The sequence below is a fragment of the Pseudophryne corroboree genome, chromosome 6 (genome assembly GCF_028390025.1).
Source record: "Pseudophryne corroboree isolate aPseCor3 chromosome 6, aPseCor3.hap2, whole genome shotgun sequence".
In the NCBI taxonomy this organism is placed as follows: Eukaryota; Metazoa; Chordata; class Amphibia; order Anura; family Myobatrachidae; genus Pseudophryne; species Pseudophryne corroboree.
In genome coordinates this window covers 208,618,055-208,631,168 of record NC_086449.1, presented here as the reverse complement: position 1 = coordinate 208,631,168, position 13,114 = coordinate 208,618,055, and the positions used below count along the sequence as shown (strand labels likewise).

The window sequence follows — 13,114 nt, the reverse complement described above, 5'->3', positions numbered from 1 at the left end:
AGTTTTTATTAATGCTCCTCTTACAGTCAAATAAACTGGGGGACGGACCAATCAACAAACAAGGTATTATTCCTTGTGATTGGTCCTACCACTCACGTACCCCCTCCTCTGACATTTCATGTTGGTTAACTTCATTAATTGGTTGCATGTAGCATTGCAAAAGACTTCATCAAGACCTAAGTGGTAGTGAAGCCTAAAAAATTTTCTTTATAAAAAAAAAAAAAGCTTTAAAACACTTCACAATAACTAATATCATCTTTAGGTGGTTCACAGATGTGACAAGCGCTTGTAATCCCAGAAGTTTAATTTCTGAGCAATCTGATTGCCTATAATTAGAAAAACTAGCATCTCTCTATGTGCAGGATCTTGCTTCCTACTTTAAGGACAGGATTGATAAAATCCTAGTTTAAATGGTATGCTCTTCCTCAGTCAGTGACCTGCTCAATTTCCTACCTGAACCCTGTCACGCTCGGCGTAAATTGGGGTTCAGACAGTGGCGGTTCTTGCCACGGGCAAGCAGGACTTTTGCCCGGGGCGCCGCCTTCCGGAGGGCGCTGGCGCCATCCGGAGGGCGCCGCACCGTGGCAAGATCCGCCACTGCTGCCCGCTGTGTCCCCCGTCCGCCTCCGCTGCCCGCTGCCGTCCCCGTCCTCGGCGCCTCCTGTGAAGGGAACTAGACGCTATGCGTCTAGTTTCCCTTCGTGGAGAGTAACTGCTGAGCGGTGCGCGATGACGTCATCGCGCACCGCACAGCAAAGGTCCTCTCCACGAAGGGAACTAGACGCATAGCGTCTAGTTTCTCTTCGTGGAGAGGACCTTTTGCTGTGCGGTGCGCGATGACGTCATCGCGCACCGCTCAGCATTCAAGCGGCGCTTTCAATGTACAGGGGGCGTGACTCACCACGCCCCCTGTATTAGGCCACGCCCCTTTCCTGCCCGGGGCGCTCTGCGCCCTTGAACCGGCCCTGGGTTCAGACAACTGAGTTTTGGCTGAAGGGACAGCTACCTGTGAGGAGAGTAAACGAGGTGGCTGAATGTAATTCCTCTTCATGGGGTGGAAGCCTAACTAAGTGTTAACGTTGGCAGGAGGGCATAAAGAAAAGGAGGACTTCGTAGGAAGATAACTGTAGATTTAATGCATAATAAGGCTGTACACGAATATTGAGCAATTGAAGAAACTGGAAGAATTAGAGTCTATGGTTAAATGACTTGAAGAGTGAAGCTCAAGAAGAAGAAGAACTGAAGACTGTGTTTTATGATTAAAAGACGAAGCTGAAGAACTTAGACTTTGAAGAAATGCAGACTGTGGTTTGTGATTGAAAGACGAGGCTGAAGAACTTGGACTTTGAAGAAATGCAGACTGTGGTTTGTGATTGAAAGACGAGGCTAAAGAACTTGGACTTTGAAGAAATGCAGACTGTGGTTTGTGATTGAAAGACGAGGCTGAAGAACTTGGACTTTGAAGAAATGCAGACTGTGGTTTGTTATTGAAAGACGAAGCTGAAGAACTTGGACTTTGAAGAAATGCAGACTTCTGCGGGAACCGCCGTTAGCACCTGGAGCTCCTCCACGACCTGGGACCCCGTGAGTGCTTCCACGAGTGGCAACGGACTTAGACAGCAGGACTGCAGCAGCGTTTAGGTAACCGATGGATGAGAGCAATCAGGACCAGGGAACCAGAAGTGACCTGGGAGCACAGAGCTGGAGAACCTTTCACAAGGAGGTAACATGAAGCACTGGCACTCTCCCTCTGAGCCAGACCCCTTTTGTAAGGGAAGAACGCGCAGGATTGGCTGGACACAGATTGGGAACTTCATTGGTAACACTCTGGTCTCCAACATGGCTGCCCCCAGCACTGGAGACATACTTAGCTGTTAGCACACAGCTTTAGCCAGCTTCTGTCTCTGGCACACTATACTGTGTCACCACAAGAGGACCTTAACGCAGCGATCCCCACCGCAGCGCCCGGCTCTCCAGACCCTTGGCCCCGGCCCTTGGCAGCCGCACATCCGTCCAGAAGGACCCGCCACCAGCAGCTCCCTGCCGCCACAGCCGCGCCAACCAGCGGGATGGTAACCCGCGGGAGCACCCGACGGAGGTAAGGCTCCGGAGCCTGACAAACCCTCTGCCATATTCTCTTAATTTGATCTCATAAATGAAGACGAAGTATTAACATTCTTCTCATTCTGCTACTCTACAATCTTTGCCATTGATTCTATACCCTCAAAAATAAGTAAAGCTCCATCTTCCGTGCTCATCCCAACCTTAACTAAAATCTGTAATCTCTGTCTCTACTGGTGTATTTCCTTCACTGTTCAAGCATGCCGTGATGAGTCCCACTCTGAAAAAAAAATTCTGACCCAAACTCTCAAACTACCGTCCCATCTCTCAGCTCCCATGCCTCTCCTAGGTACTTGAGAAACTTACCTACACTTGCCTCACACACTTTCTTAACTCACACAACTTATTGGACCCACTTCAATTAGGCTTTTATTCCCAACATTCTACAGAGATAGCACTAACTAAAGTACTGTAGTGAATGATCTGGTCACTGCTAAGTCCGAAGGCCACTACTCACTCCTTATTCTTTTAGATCACCCTGCTGCCTTTGACACGACTGACCACTCTTTTCTCATACAAACACTACAATCCCTAGGTCTTCAGGACACATCCCTTTCTTGGTTCTCATTCTTTATATCTACACGCTCTTTAGTATATGCTTTTCTTCGCTACCTCCTCTTTGCTACCTCTATCAGTTGGAGTACTGCAAGGCTTAGTCTAAGGGTGTCTACACACGGTGAGATATTTTCTTTCGATTTTGACTATATAGTCAAAATCACAAGAAAAGTTAGTGCAGATCGCAAGGTGAAAGTCACCTTGCGATCCCGATTTGATCCCGATGCGCGGTCCCGCCAGGTCGGCATCGCAAGAAAAGATAGACTGTGCAGGCAAGTCAATCCTTGCTTGATCGGTGTACTATCTAGTTCATCTCACATGTCAATGACATCTCACATAAGCCAAAATCTCACATAAGCGAAAATTGTAAGCACACATAGTCTATATCTCAAGAAAAGTTAGTCAGAATCGGTGGTGCTGGGCTCCGGGGAGTTCAAAGGAAATCGCAAGTGAAAATCAGGCATAGCAAGGATCTCACCGTGTGTACACACCCTTAGTTCCTCTGCTTTCTCAATATATACCACCACATCTCTTAGCAAACTAATCAGCTCTTTTGGATTTCAGTATCATCTATACACGGATGATACTCAAAACTACCAATCCAACCCAGATTTTTCACCATCTGTAGTGGTCCCTGTCATTGAATGCCATTCTACCATCTCCTCCTGGATGTCGTCTCACCACTTCAAACTTAATATTTCTGAAACAGAATAAATTGTATTTCCACCGACCAATAATAGTTACCCATCTGATATCTCTATCACTGTTGGGAACACAACAATCAATCCTACCAGACAAGCTCGCTGCCTAGGTGTCATCCGCGACACTGATCTGTCCTTTGTTCCCCACAGTCACTCATTCTCTAAATCATGTTACATGCATCTAAAAAAACATATCCAAAATACCTTATACAAGACACTGCAGAAACTCTAATCCATGCTCTCATTATTTCCAGCATTGATTATTGCAATTGACTTCTTACGGGTCTTACAAAATGAGACTTTCACAACTACAATCCATTCTGAATGCACAGCTGCGAGGCTAATCTTCCTCACTAGTTGTTCGTCTGCTGATCTACTCTGTCAGTCCCTCCATTGGTTACCTGTATTCTACCGTATTCTAAATAAAATACTTTTACTCTCACACAAGTCCATTAACCAAGCTACACCAATGTACATCTCTTCGTTTATCTCAAAATATCTCCCAACCCGACCTCTCCGCTCATCACAAGACCTACGTCTCTCGTCCACACTCATTTTTTGTTCCCATTCACGATTAGCCCCCACTGTGGAATGCCCTACCATACACAATAAGACTCTCCTCTAGTATCCAATCCTTCGGGCATTCCCTGAAAACTCACCTCTTCAGACAAGCTTATCAGATTCCAGTACCATCCACATAACCCTCATAGTCCATGCATATCCTCACATATTTTCTCTTTCTTCACTTTCCCATCCTCCTGACCTCAGGCCTACATTGCAGTGTGACTATTTCAGACAGTCCACCAAGACCCTTTGCAATCTGGTGGACGTTTATGCAATAGATTGCACCTATCCCTTCTGTATCAGTGCTTACTTCCCTATAGATTGTAAGCTTGCAAGCAGGGCCTTCCTACGTCTATGACTGTCTGTTATTACCCAGTTTTGTTTTTCACTGTTGCTTCCAATTGTTTTGTTTTATTTTCCAATTGTTTTGTTTTATTTTATCACTGTTGTTCCAATTGTAAAGCGCAACAGAATTTGCTGCACTATATAATAAACTGTTAATAAATAAATAATTTTTTTACAAGGGTTTCAATGAAAATGTTGTTGATGTTTAACAAGCAACAGTGTCTAAGATGAGATCATTATAACTAACTGAGGAAAAGATAACATTAGCAAATGGCATTAGCGGGAGGTTTACATCTCCCAGGCCAGGACTGAGGTATATAAGACAGAAGTGCAGAACTAAGCAGATGTGTTACTGCAGGTCAATTGCTAGTGTAGCCATAGTCTGGGAAGTGACAGTAAGTTACATCACAGCTGGTTCCTATAAATGGACCCTATTTGCTCATTACCCCCCCCCCCCCCTTCCCCCCAAGAAGACATAGGGGGGGGGAAAGCTGGGAGGTTTCGGGTCCAATCCATACTTGCCTACTTTTGAAAAGTAGTTTCAGGGAGATTATAGCTGGTAGTAGAATGCGACTCACGACGTTAAGGGGGGGGGGGGGGGTGTAATGCTCTGCCCAAATGGCGTGTCCGCCTCCGCCTATGGGTCTACCATTCCCCCCTGAGCTCTCACTCTCCATGTCTCTGCTCATCCCCATAGCAGTGTCATCCAGCACAGTACTAGCACCTCTATCACAGCATCCTACACAGCACCCCGTGTCACCCAGCACAGTGCCTCCTCCATTACAGCAGTATCCAACACCCTCTTGTGTCCCCTCAGCATGTCAGCTCCATTCTAAACAGCGACTATCACCACACTGTCCAACAGCACAATTTCCTATAAATTACTCAGCATCTAGCACCACTTCTCTGTCCACAGCACTGCACCCCCTCTGTGTTACACAGCATCCAGCACCCCCTCTGTCACACAGCATCCAGCACCCCCTCAGTGTGCTGCCTGAGCAGAAATCAGTATTATTCTGGCCACTCACCATCCTAGAAGGATTCAGGGCTGGCTGGCAAATTATGCAAGGTTGTAGGTAATCATACACGGCGCCCAGCTGTAAGGATGCTGTCTCCCGCCGCTGTGCTGTGAGACTTCACTGACCTGTCAGTCTCACCTGCGGTTACCGCTTGGCGCTACCCACCTACTGGCAACTCACGGTCCCGACTGGCGCCACTCAATTTCTCCTTTATCTCTCCGGCCATGCAATACGTTTGCGCCTCTCCCCATGTGATGGGGCTGTGCACATGGACACCTCCCTGACTCCTTCCTGTGCTAACGCCGGGCACACAGCTCTTCACCCGGTCCATCTTCATGACGTCGCGGTTCAGGCCCCGCCCCCTATCATTCCGGATCGCGCATGCGCAGACCGCATTTTCGGCGGAAAGCACTGAAAAACCGGGAGGACCCGGAGGTTCAGCGGGGCAGCGGGAGGGTCAGGTAAAAAACGGGAGCCTCCCGCGGAATGCGGGAGGGTAGGCAACCCTGGTCCAATCACATATAGAGAAAATGTATTTTCCTGACACACCACCAGGCATTGCACTGTCAACTCTGCATAAACACACATATAGTGATCCATCTGTAAACTTTTTACCATCAAATCGTACCTACATGTTACAGTAGCCAGATTCACTATTGGGAAGTCATACCCCCTTTGCCTATAGAAAACCAAGACAGTTGTATGGAAAAAAATAACTGTAGGTAGGCGTGCAGCTGATGTATCTCACACAGGCCGAAAAGGATGGGTTTCATACTGTGATGCTAATGATATTGCACAACACGTGTGCTTCGGCTGATCATCTATTGTTATTTGTCCATGCAGATCATAATAGAGGAGCTGGAGAGTGAGAGACAGACCATTTCAGTAACCATCACAGAGCGTCTGCAGGATTACCATGACCTCATGCAAGTGAAGAGTGGACTCAGCCTGGAAGTAGCTGCATATCGGTAATGTACATAAGGAATCAGACCACCCAGATGTCCCCGTTTGTTCTCTGCTGTCCCAATTTTCAATAGAATTTATCTAACTTTAGGGAGATATGTTGCCACTTGGTCAACAGTAATATACAGGGTATTTCAAAAGTCGCAGTACACCCTTTTGTTTCAAAAACTGTGCAGAAAATGGAAAAACTGAATACTCCAGTAAGGTATGGGTGAGGTGGGCTATCTTTTAGGGTATGGGCGCCATCTTGAAATCGGCCATCTTCAATCTAAGTCAGTTTTTTCAAATGGAAAGGGGGCCATGTAACATGTCAAACAACATCAAAATTTGCTGAAAAGTTTATTGCTGCAAACAGATTTGAAATAGAAGTTATGCTATTGATGTCAACGCAGCACACAGTGTTTGACATCAAAATTACCTCAATTCTCTCCTCTTTTGTCAAAGCCATCTTCAGTTACCTACAACAAAAAAATGTGTTTTATATTTTGAACCATAACTGCTATTTCAAATCTGTTTGCAGCAATAAACTTTTCAGCAAATTCTGATGTCGTTTGTCCATTTAAGTTTTTTTACTTAGATTCAAGATGGCCAATTTCAAGATGGCGGCCATGTTGGGTACATACCCTAAAAGATAGCCCATCTCACCCATACCTTACTGGAGTATTCAGTTTCCCTTTTCCTGCTCATTTTTTTAAACAAAAGGGTGTACTGCGACTTTTGAATCACCATGTATATTGATTGTGTTTGCAGCAAGCGGTTTAGAAGTGCAGTGAGCTTTACAGTCTGCTGGGGATGGGAGCCTAGATGTCTGTGGTTATCCAGATGTCGTCATCCCCCCTCCACTCCCCCACAAATAATACGGCTTTCTCAAATGTATATAAGCAAGCTGTTGTCTTTCTGCATACACTTAGTGCACTTGAATACATCAGTCCGTCACTTCCCTCTCCGCATTCCACCTGCCCAGAAGCAGATGGATGCAAATACTGTATATGTGTAAAGTATCTGCTTGTTGAGCTTATTACTTGCCATATTGCAGTTAGGGGTATACGGGTTCAGTATGTAATCCCAGTGGTCGGGATGCCGCCACTAAAGATCCCCTCTGTGGATGGGGTAAGTATTTTTACCATTCCCTACCCTATCCCTCCGGGGGTGGCGGATATGGCTAACCCTCGGGGGGGGGGCTATGGCTAACCACCCACTAGTGCCTAACCCTAACACACACACACACATCCCGGGGCCCTAACCTTAACCCGTACCCCAATACTCAGCTTCGGGATGTCGACTGTCGGAGTTCCGGCGGCGGTATCCAGAGTGGTCTCTGGATTCTGGCATCAGTCACATGACCACCAGCATCCCGTCCGCCGGGCCGGGAATATTAGGCATCACAGGCCATTCTTTTGCAGATTTATTATTTCTAATTTGCAAGGAATAAAAATTCTTTTACTGTAACTGTGTCAACAACATCAGCTGCAGACCCAGGGGGTAATTCAGACCTGAGCAGCAAACTTGTTAGCAGTTGGGCAAAACCATGTGCACTGCAGGTGGGGCAGATATAACATGTGCAGAGAGAGTTAGATTTGGGAGGGTTATTTTGTTTCTGTGCAGCGTAAATACTGGCTGCTTTATTTTTACACTGCAATTAAGAGTTCAGTTTGAACACACCCCACCCAAATCTAACTCTCTCTGCACATGTTATATCTGCCCCCTCCCTGCAGTGCACATGGTTTTGCCCAACTGCTACCAAATTTGCTGCTATGACCAGGGGGTATGGGGGTCATTCCGAGTTGTTCGCTCGTTATTTTTTTCTCGCAACGGAGCGATTAGTCGCTAATGCGCATGCGCAATGTCCGCAGTGCGACTGCGCCAAGTAAATTTGCTATGCAGTTAGGAATTTTACTCACGGCATTACGAGGTTTTTTCTTCGTTCTGGTGATCGTAATGTGATTGACAGGAAGTGGGTGTTTCTGGGTGGAAACTGGCCGTTTTATGGGTGTGTGCGAAAAAACGCTACCGTTTCTGGGAAAAACGCAGGAGTGGCTGGAGAAACGGAGGAGTGTCTGGGCGAACGCTGGGAGTGTTTGTGACGTCAAACCAGGAATGAAACTGACTGAACTGATCGCAGATGCCGAGTAAGTCTGGAGCTACTCAGAAACTGCTAAGAAGTGTCTATTCGCAACTCTGCTAATCTTTCGTTCGCAATTTTGATAAGCTAAGATTCACTCCCAGTAGGCGGCGGCTTAGCGTGTGCAAAGCTGCTAAAAGCAGCTTGCGAGCGAACAACTCGGAATGACCCCCAATATGTACTAAAATTCAGAGTTTGTCCGATTTTTGGTTTTTTTTTCTAAGTGGCAACACGGGAATTTACTAAGCACAAATCTCGGCAGTGTTTGGGCTATTCGTAATGGTTTTGACGGCAAAGTTCAGAAACACGAATGAATAGACCATCAGTCAAACGCGGCTGTTTGTTCATACAACACGGGAATGTACTATTCATTCGTATTTGGGTGTTAGTCTCTGAATGCTCAATTGCGGGTGTATTTTTTTGCGATTCGTTAAAAAAAAAGTAGCAAGAAAATAGACCTGCTTTTTCCAGGCGAGTTTGGATAATCATGCACGGATCAGTGAGATCTGTGCATGGTTATCTATGGGAAAGGGTCTGTTTAGTGTAAAAATTGCAAAAACAAATTGCGTGGTGTCCCATACGTGCACGCATGGGGGGGGTTTCCGAGTACCCAGAAATCCCCCCTGCTCGCCGATCTGTCAGATGAGAAGACCGATTTACTGTACTCTTAATAAGTTAGAACTTGGGCGGTCTGTGTCTGTGACGCGGCTCCGGGCCTCCGGCAGCAGCGTACTAACTGAGAAACTGACTAGGTATCCGCTGGCTGCCTGTACGGGGAACTGCAGCAGCATAGCGCAACTCCTCTGAGGCAGCAGTTCGTGCAGGGGGTGATCAGGGAGCCGGAAGAGGAGTGGTGTAGCGGCAAAGGGGAAAAGGATCAAACAGTGAGGCAGTGACTGCCTGTCTCCTCTCTACAGCTGACAGGTGTGTGTGTCATAAATTGTGGAGACTCAGTGGTTTGGGAAGGTAGTCTATAATTCATTGTTCTGGCCGGGAGCTAATGAGGGGTGGTGCGTGTATGTCTGTCTGCTGTGTGTATGTTTGTAAGTATGCCATATGTATGTATGTATATGTTCAAATGTGCTGTATATATATATATATATATATACATACATACATACAGTGTGTGTTGCATATGGTTCATCACTCAGTTATACGTGAAACATCTTTGCAGTGTATATATATATATATATAATTTTATATATATATAGTAGATGGCCGGCACTTCCCTGTCGTGGGTAGATTGCTCCAGTGCCCTCCAGAGGTATCAACAATACAGGAATGAAGAGGCGTCACTCAGAGTCTCTAAATCACTTGATAATAGTGTATTAGACATACATATTACTGTGTCTTATATGTGTATCTAATACATGGGTGTGTATTGCATGACTGGCCGTCGTGGACACCCATGAGTGGGAATTGTGGGAGTAGTCCCTGTTGGTCGGCATGCTGATGTGAGGGTGCGGGATGTAGGGGGAGGAAATGTGACCGATCCTGACCGCCGGTGACATAACTACATCCCTAATACACTATTATCAAGTGATTAAAGAGACTCTGAGTGCTGTCTCTTCATTCCTGTATTACATAAATCTCCATGCAGTGACATACATCTATGGAAACCCCCCCATGAAAATCCTGCGTTTGCCACTGGGTCCCCCCTCCTAAGCATAACCAGCCTCGGGCTCTTTGAGCCAGTCCTGGTTGTAAAAATACAGGGAAAAAACTGACTGGGGTTCCCCCATATTTAAACAACCAGCACCGGGCTCTGCGCCTGGTCCTAGTGCCAAAAATAGGGGGACAAAAAACGTAGGGGTCCCCTAGTCAGAGAGATAATGCCACAGCCGGGGGACACTTTTATATTGGTCCCTGCAGCCCTGGCATTAAATCCCCAACTAGTCACCCCTAGATTGGGGTAACCTAGAGGATTGGGGACCCCTTAAATCAAGGGGTCCCCCCCTCCAGCCACCCAAGGACCAGGGGTGAAGCCCGAGGCTGTCCCCCCCATCCGTGGGCAGTGGATGGGAGGCTGATAGCCTCTTGTGTAAAAATAGAATATTGTTTTCTCTAACGTCCTAAGTGGATGCTGGGGACTCCGTCAGGACCATGGGGTCCAGCGGCTCCGCAGGAGACAGGGCACAAACAATAAAAGCCTTAGGATCAGGTGGTGTGCACTGGCTCCTCCCCCCATGACCCCCCTCCAAGCCCCAGTTAGATTTTTGTGCCCGGCCGAGAAGGGTGCAATCTAGGTGGCTCTCCTGAGCTGCTTAGAATAAAAGTTTAAGTTAAGTTTTTTATTTTCAGTGAGTCCTGCTGGCAACAGGCTCACTGCTACGAGGGACTTAGGGGAGAGAAGTAAACTCACCTGCGTGCAGGATGGATTTGCTTCTTAGGCTACTGGACACCATTAGCTCCAGAGGGAGTCGGAACACAGGTCTCACCCTGGGGTTCGTCCCGGAGCCGTGCCGCCGACCCCCCTTGCAGATGCCGAAGTTGAAGAGGTCCAGAGGTCCAGAAACAGGCGGCAGAAGACTTTCAGTCTTCATAAGGTAGCGCACAGCACTGCAGCTGTGCGCCATTGTTGTCAGCACACTTCATACCAGCGGTCACTGAGGGTGCAGGGCGCTGGGGGGGGGCGCCCTGGGCAGCAATGTATTATACCTTTTTTATGGCTAAAATACATCACATATAGCCCTTGAGGCTATATGGATGTATTTAACCCCTGCCAGATCTCACAAACTCCGGGAGAAGAGCCCGCCGTTTTAGGGGGCGGGGCCTATTCTCCTCAGCACACGGCGCCATTTTCCTGCTCAGCTCTGCTGTGAGGAAGGCTCCCAGGCTCTCCCCTGCACTGCACTACAGAAACAGGGTTAAAACAGAGAGGGGGGGCACTTATTTGGCGATATGATTACATATGTGAAAATGCTATAAGGGAAAACACTTGTATAAGGGGTTGTCCCTGTATAATTATAGCGTTTTTGGTGTGTGCTGGCAAACTCTCCCTCTGTCTCCCCAAAGGGCTAGTGGGGTCCTGTCCTCTATCAGAGCATTCCCTGTGTGTGTGCTGTGTGTCGGTACGTGTGTGTCGACATGTAGGAGGACGATGTTGGTGAGGAGGCGGAGCAAATTGCCTGTATTGGTGATGTCACTCTCTAGGGAGTCGACACCGGAATGGATGGCTTATTTAGGAATTACGTGATAATGTCAACACGATGCAAGGTCGGTTGACGACATGAGACGGCCGGCAAACAAATTAGTACCTGTCCAGGCGTCTCAGACACCGTCAGGGGCTTGTAAAAACGCCCATTTACCTCAGTTGGTCGACACAGACACAGACACGGACACTGACTTCAGTGTCGACGGTGAAGAAACAAACGTATTTTCCTTTAGGGCCACACGTTACATGTTAAGGGCAATGAAGGAGGTGTTACATATTTCTGATACTACAAGTACCACAAATAAGGGTATTATGTAGGGTGGGAATAATCTACTTGTAGTTTTTCCTGAATCAGATAAATTAAAGTGTGTGATGATACGTGGGTTTCCTCCGATAGAAAATTATTGGAGGTATACCCTTTCCCGCCAGAAGTGAGGGCGAGTTGGGAAACACACCTTAGGGTGGATAAGGCGCTCACACGCTTATAAAAACAAGTGGCGTTACCGTCTCCAGATACGGCCGCCCTCAAAGAGCCAGCTGATAGGAAGCTGAAAAATATCCTAAAAAGTATATACACACATACTGGTGTTATACTACGACCAGCAATCGCCTCAGCCTGGATGTGCAGCGCTGGGGGGGCTTGGTCGGATTTCCTGACTGAAAATATTGATACCCTTGACAGGAACAATATTTTATTGACTATAGAGCATTTTAAGGATGCATTTCTATATATGCGAGATGCGCAGAGGGATATTTGCATTCTGGCATCAAGAGTAGATGTGATGTCCATATCTGCCAGACGATGTTTATAGACACGACAGTGGTCAGGTGATGCAGATTCCAGACGGCACATGGAAGTATTGCCGTATAAAGGGGCGGTCCATCGGACCTGGTGGCCATGGCAACAGCTGGAAAATCCACTTTTGTTACCCCAAGTCACATCTCAGCAGAAAAGGACACAGTCTTTTCAGTCTCAGTCCTTTCGTACCCATAAAGGCAGGCGGGCAAAAGGCCAGTCATATCTGCCCAGGGTTAGAGGAAAGGGAAGAAGACTGCAGCAGGCAGCCCATTCCCAGGAACAGAAGTCCTCCACAGCTTCTGCCAAGTCCGCAGCATGACGCTGGGGCCATACAAGCGGACTCAGGTGCGGTGGGGGGTCATCTCAAGAGTTTCAGCACGCAGTGGGCTCACTCGCAAGTGGACTCCTGGATCCTACACGTAGTATCCCAGGTGTACATTGGAAATTCGAGACGTCTTCCCCTCACAAGTTCCTGAAGTCTGCTTTACCAACGTCTCCCTCCGACAGGGAGGCAGTATTGGGAAAAAATTCACAGGCTGTATTCCCAGCAGGTGATAATCAAAGTACCCCTCCTATAACAAGGGAAGGGGTATTATTCCACACTATATTGTGGTACTGAAGCCAAACGGCTCGGTGAGATCTAAAAGATTTGAACAATTACATACAAGGGTTCAAATCAAGATGGAGTCACTCAGAGCAGTGATAGCGAACCAGGACGATATGGTGTCACTGGATATCAGGGACGCTTACCTACATGTCCAAATTTTGCCC

General features: G+C 47.2%; 1 protein-coding gene across 1 annotated transcript in view; it reads left to right on the top strand.

Moving 5' to 3' along the window:
* The window catches only part of SYNM (synemin), a 127,603-nt gene that overhangs the window by 77,373 nt on the left and 37,116 nt on the right, over nt 1-13,114 (top strand). Inside the window, exon 2 of the mRNA XM_063925711.1 lies at nt 6,149-6,273. Coding sequence (XP_063781781.1) covers nt 6,149-6,273 — 125 coding nt within the window. The remainder of the gene's footprint in view (nt 1-6,148; nt 6,274-13,114) is intronic.